Source organism: Acipenser ruthenus, chromosome 12, assembly GCF_902713425.1.
Source record: "Acipenser ruthenus chromosome 12, fAciRut3.2 maternal haplotype, whole genome shotgun sequence".
In the NCBI taxonomy this organism is placed as follows: domain Eukaryota; kingdom Metazoa; phylum Chordata; class Actinopteri; order Acipenseriformes; family Acipenseridae; genus Acipenser; species Acipenser ruthenus.
Window position 1 is genome coordinate 6,348,649 of NC_081200.1, and position 5,929 is coordinate 6,354,577.

The window sequence follows — 5,929 nt, forward strand, 5'->3', positions numbered from 1 at the left end:
AACACTTAGCTTTACAAACAATCAGTATAGAAAAACACTAGCCATTTAAACAACGGGGTGTAAGGGTGGTCTGCTTTCTTTCCTTGTCTTAATATGTTTCTATGCTTCCCTGTGCTAAAACAGACAATTTGCATTCAGTAGCAGGTAGTAGAGGGAGGGTGGCTGTTTAGATCGAAGTGTGGCTCAGGAGGGAGGAGTCTTGTATGCATGCCTGCAGAATTTGGTAATGTTAACAAAGTGGTACGCAAACAATAACTGGTTTATGACAAAGCAGAATGCACAGAAGACTGAACTATGGCAGAATACGGTAAACATTCACCCAGGAATCATATTTATGTGAAACACTGAACATGATTGTAGGATACTGCAAGCACAGTTATTTTGTGTTTATATTAACTATAAAAATGTATAGTTATTGTTCTAGGCAACACATAAGGCTTCAAAAAAAATGTTACCTTCTTTTTTTTCTACTTTGAAGAAAAGTTTAAATGTATAATTGTGCAATTTGCTGGAACTATTTATGTGTTAACATGATCAGCTCTTTTTTTTTTTTGTATCTCACATTTGTTTTCCACATGCCAATAGGCACTAACTGTTGAAATTTTGCTTTTACTAGCATCCTGTTAAGTGAAAAAACAATGCATTTTTCTTTTTTGTTTGTGCAGATTCCATTGATTGTGTGAAGTGCCCTTTGGAATACATGTCGAATGAGCAAAGAGACAGATGTATCTTAAAGGACATTGAATTCCTATCATTTGGAGAAATCATGGGAATACTGTTAGTGATATTCTCATTGATTGGAGCATGTTTAACCACTGCTATAGCTATTGTGTTCTTTCTTTATAGAGATACCCCCATTGTAAGAGCTAATAATTCTGAACTCAGTTTCCTTCTTTTGTTTTCATTAGCTCTGTGTTTCCTTTGTTCACTTACTTTCATTGGCCAGCCCTCTGAGTGGTCCTGTATGTTGCGCCACACTGCTTTTGGGATCACATTTGTCCTGTGCCTCTCTTGTGTTCTGGGGAAAACAATAGTCGTGTTAATGGCGTTTAGAGCTACACTTCCTGGTAATAATATGATGAAATGGTTTGGGCCCGCCCAGCAGCGGTTAAGTGTTTTTTCATTTACACTCATACAAGTCTTGATATGTACACTTTGGTTAATACTATCCCCTCCTTTCCCTAATAAAAACATGCACTCCTTCAAAGACAGAATCATTTTAGAGTGTGACCTGGGATCTGCTGCAGCATTTTATTCTGTGTTAGGGTATATTGGGTTTCTTGCTGCCATGTGCTTTGTGCTCGCTTTTTTGGCTCGTAACCTACCAGATAACTTCAATGAAGGTAAATTCATTACATTTAGCATGCTCATATTCTGTGCTGTTTGGATCACCTTCATCCCAGCTTACATCAGTTCACCTGGGAAGTATACTGTAGCTGTAGAAATATTTGCAATTTTAGCTTCTAGTTTTGGTTTACTTTTCTGTATTTTTGTCCCTAAATGTTTTATAATATTACTGAAACCAGAGCTTAATACAAAGAAACACTTGTTGGGCAAAATGCCATCAACATCACATTAGAAATACAGTAGTAGGTATACAGTAGACCTATATAATACATAGAAATACATAGAATAGATGATTCCTATAACCACCATATTTATACTGTACCTATATACAGAAAAGTGACCTGAAATATCATAGTACAAATTTCAGCATTAAACAAATAGGAAAACAATTAGAAGAGTATAAAAACTCAATTAGTGCATACATAAATTGTAACGTCATTATAAATGGTCTCAAATAATGTCATTTAATAACACATGTAATAAATGTACTGAAGTATGTTATTTTTCTGCATCAGTTGTGTAGACCTCTAGGTTTTTCTTCATTGTTTGTTTTGGTTTATGTATGAAAAACAATTTAAGAATGCAAATGATCACTTAATTAAAAAAAAATGGTTTGATCTTTGGGGCATTTTCTTTAATGATGTGAGATCTTAAAGTATTATAATCTTTTTTTGTTACCATATATTTAAAACTTTTTTTAATTCTTTCCTTTACTGTTCAGAATGTATTAAACTATAGAGCAGCCATGTTTCCCCTGTTAGCCTGCACTAATTAAGAGTCCTTCATACATGCAAAAGGAAGTGGCGGGAAATGTGTCATAAACATTTTTGTGCAGACAAGCACCTGGAATGCCGATTTTAATCAAATTCCTCCTGTAGATTAAATATCCAAGTCAATGAAAGTATATATATATATATATATATATATATATATATATATATATATATAGGTAGTGGACACATAAAAAAAAAAATTACACACACACACATACATTATATATACACACACACATACACATGGCAATTTTGCTGCACAGCTTGTCTGCGCCCCTCCCCCGTCTCCCCTAAATATTCCACTAACAACTACAGGTAGTGGACAAAAAAATGGAAAGACCTGGGTAAATGAGGGACACCAAGTATATTGAAAGCAAGGGCTTCCACACAGGTGTGGCTCATGCATTAATTAAGCAAATAACATGCTTAGGGTCATGTATACAAATGCTGGACAGCCCCGGTTGCCTATAATTATGGCTAGCATGGCTGCAAGAGGAGACCTCAGTGACTTTGAAAGAGGGGTGATTGTTTGGGCGCGTTTGGCAGGAGCTTCAGTGACCAAGACAGCTCAACTTGCTGATGTTTCACGAGCAACGGTGTCTAAGGTGATGTCGGCATGGAACTCCGAGGGAAAGACATCATCAGCAAAGGGCAACAGTGGGTGGAAGTGCATACTCCAGGATCGTGATATCGGTGCATTAATTTGAAGTGCAATGCAAAACAGGTGAGCAACTGCAGATCAATTGACTGCAAATTTCAACCTGGGGCGCAAAATCGGTCCGCCGAGAACTCCACAGAGCGGGATACCATAGTGGCCCAACGCCCTATTAAGTGACTTTACATTGGTGTTTGCATTTTTTTGTCCATTACCTGTACATATATATAATCCAGGGCTGGTAATGGAGTGTGAAACAAGCAGTGTGATTGGTTGAGCAAGGTTCCTGCTGTCCGTATATTGGATAGATACGGACAATTGGAGCCTTGTCACATATTCTAAATCACTTTGCTGCCTCACAGAATTTAGAGTATCGGTAGCCATCTTGCTTACACACTTACAGTTACAGATGTACAGCTGTAACTATGAAACTGAGTGACTAATTACCTGCAGAAAATCCCAAAGTAGTATGCAGACATGCTGATTTGGATGAAGAGCAATTAAATGAACTATAGCAAAATAGAAAAAAATACTTTATACTCACTCACCCTGACGGTCACTTCAAATAATGTATTTTTAGTGGTTTGTAAACGCTAAAGAAAAACACAAAAAGACACTTCTGCACATTATGCACCCCTCTCTGACGCAGACATTGAACAAATCTTTATTCCTCACATCTGTTCTGCTCAAACAGTGTGTCTGCACTGATTGACAGGATAAAAAAATAAGTCAGAGCTGTCTCAACTTCGCCCCCTGGTGTATTTGTTCAATGGCACAATATCAAAAATAAAGATGTACTTTCTTTTACATGTTTTAATTAAATTAATTTACTCGACTTCATCTCGTACCTCACAACGCCCACAGGCGTCCGTATATTCGATGAGCCTTATGCTCTTTTGATACATTTACCACATGACAATCAACAGCCCTACAAAGTGTAACCCCAGTTTTTCTAACACTACCATTATCTTGAGGTTAGGTCTAGAGAGACTCCATACAGAGTCAGTATTTGGGAAAGCAAGATTACACAGGAAGATGGATCAATTCATTCCACTTAGGAAAGCCAGGAATAAGGATGGGAGAGCTTTTGGATCACATTCCTTATAATAATAATAATGAATCTGTGTAAAAACTCAAATGACTGCATATAATAAAGTAAATTAAATAATGTATTAAATATATCATACACTCTAAAAAGAATTAGGACTATAAATCAAAAGCCCCCTCCTTCTGACAGCTAATGAAACCTCAAATGACATTGTTTGTATGTTTACCTTTAATGACACACAAGATTATACTGCTCTAAACAGCAGAACTTTGAGATTAAAAATGACTCTCGCCAATAATGATGACAAAAATCAAACATTATACTACAGGCATTGCAAAACACTAAAACCAGTTGCGGAAAACAAATTCTTGTATTCCTCTCCCATGCGGGTTTCTGTTGACATATACTGTACATGTATTTTCCAGAAAACAGTATTTTGGATGCAGAACAAAAGTGCTGTGCAAAGCCCAGTTTTGTTACTTATAGCATAGACCAAACAGTAATAATACTTTAACACCATATATGTGTGTGTGTGTGTGTATACATACAATGCTCCCTTGGCATATGACTAAAATACAAAATAAAATAACTCCCTCTCTACGATCTATAATGCACATACAGTGAAGCAAAAATGTAACTTTCCATGAATTAACCATGCATAAAGCACCATGTAATCAACGCTATATTTTTTACAAAATTAAAAGGTAACATTCCCACTCGTGGATCATTTTAATTAACAGTTTTTAAACTATAAATAGCCTGGCTAAACGGCGGTCGGAAGTTCAGTTCAAAGTGACAGACAAGCAAATGAAGTGCGAGAAGAAGAGAGAGGAAAAGGGAATGGGCTCGCCCCAGGTTCTGCTGTCGGAGCAGGGTGGGGCTGAAGTGTCTCGTTTGCCTAAAAAACACGAATTGTGGGTGTTGTCGAGTGATTAAATGTTGAAAGTCATTGACAGGAATGTCTTAATTTCCCGTTCCTCTATAGTTTCTCTGCAATACGAATGTACCAGCTTTATATCAATTATTTATTTATTTTTTTTAAACGTATTCTCATTTTGTTGATCATTAAAGAACATTTCTCTACTGTGGGTGTTGTCGAGTGACTGAAAACTAGGTATTTTGTGTTTGAATTGAAAGTGGTCTCGATGAGTCGAATGGGTCAAAGTTCAAGTATATTTTCCTCTAGAGGAATTATGACATTTTGACCACTACTGTGCTATTATGCCTTTTTTTCAAATGGCTCAGGATGCAAATATAGCCTTCATCCATGTATGTATGTATATATATATATATACATATATATATATATATATATATATATATATATATATATATATATATATATATATATATATATATATATATATGATATAGCATATAGGGATATAAAAAAAACAGTGTTAAATGCTGGTTGTGCTTTATTGGCCAACTGTGGACTGCACTTGCTTCAGAGGTGGAAGCAAAACAGACCAGTAAGCAATATACAGCCAGTAAAATTGAGTACAAGCGAAAATATTTTAAATATCAATATTTCAGCAACAGAACTGTGTACAAAAAAAAAAAAAAGATTTAAGTGTCCTTGTAGCTACTATATAAGCCTGTTAATAGGCCAACAACAAAGGATATGCTGGCTACACTTCTTATAAAACACAGAACTTTCAGTAGGCTTCCTTTTAATTCATTGCTTTATACCTACTGGAGGTTTATTTAATTGTTAGCATATGCATGAAAAGATGTGACACCTGAATGCTTTATAAAAAAACACATCTAAATATCATTGTAAGAAACACCACCCTAAAGACTACATACCAGTTCTTTATCTAACTGCCTGAGTCATAAAATATGTTTGCACAACACAGTGTGCAACATAATTCAAGCATCAATTAATAATGGACTTGTACTTCTTAAAGCAATTAGCAAATAAACCATATTCACAATGGCACAGGCCAAGATGATTACAATGTGGTTCTCTGGAGGCACCTGGATGAGAATTGATGCTTTGGTGAGAATATGAACTTCACTTCATGTTAATTCAAGCACCTGTGACACCCATCATACTATAAAAAGACAACTCATTTTTATGCTTGTATTTGAAATGGAAAGAAC

General features: G+C 35.7%; 1 protein-coding gene and 1 long non-coding RNA gene across 9 annotated transcripts in view; one reads left to right on the forward strand and one right to left on the reverse strand.

The window, feature by feature from the left end:
* The window catches only part of LOC131740048 (uncharacterized), a 22,418-nt gene extending 21,445 nt beyond the window's left edge, over positions 1-973 (reverse strand). The window contains exon 1 of the long non-coding RNA XR_009330668.1: positions 934-973. This is a non-coding gene — a long non-coding RNA (uncharacterized LOC131740048). The remainder of the gene's footprint in view (positions 1-933) is intronic.
* Positions 1-1,964, forward strand: part of LOC117417060 (extracellular calcium-sensing receptor-like) — an 8,513-nt gene extending 6,549 nt beyond the window's left edge. For all 8 annotated transcript variants that reach the window (XM_059034416.1, XM_059034420.1, XM_059034418.1 and 5 more), the window contains one exon: positions 666-1,964. In XM_059034416.1, the coding sequence (XP_058890399.1) occupies positions 666-1,579 (914 nt within the window). In that variant the 3' untranslated portion in view covers positions 1,580-1,964. The remainder of the gene's footprint in view (positions 1-665) is intronic.
* Positions 1,965-5,929: the final 3,965 nt, after the last annotated feature.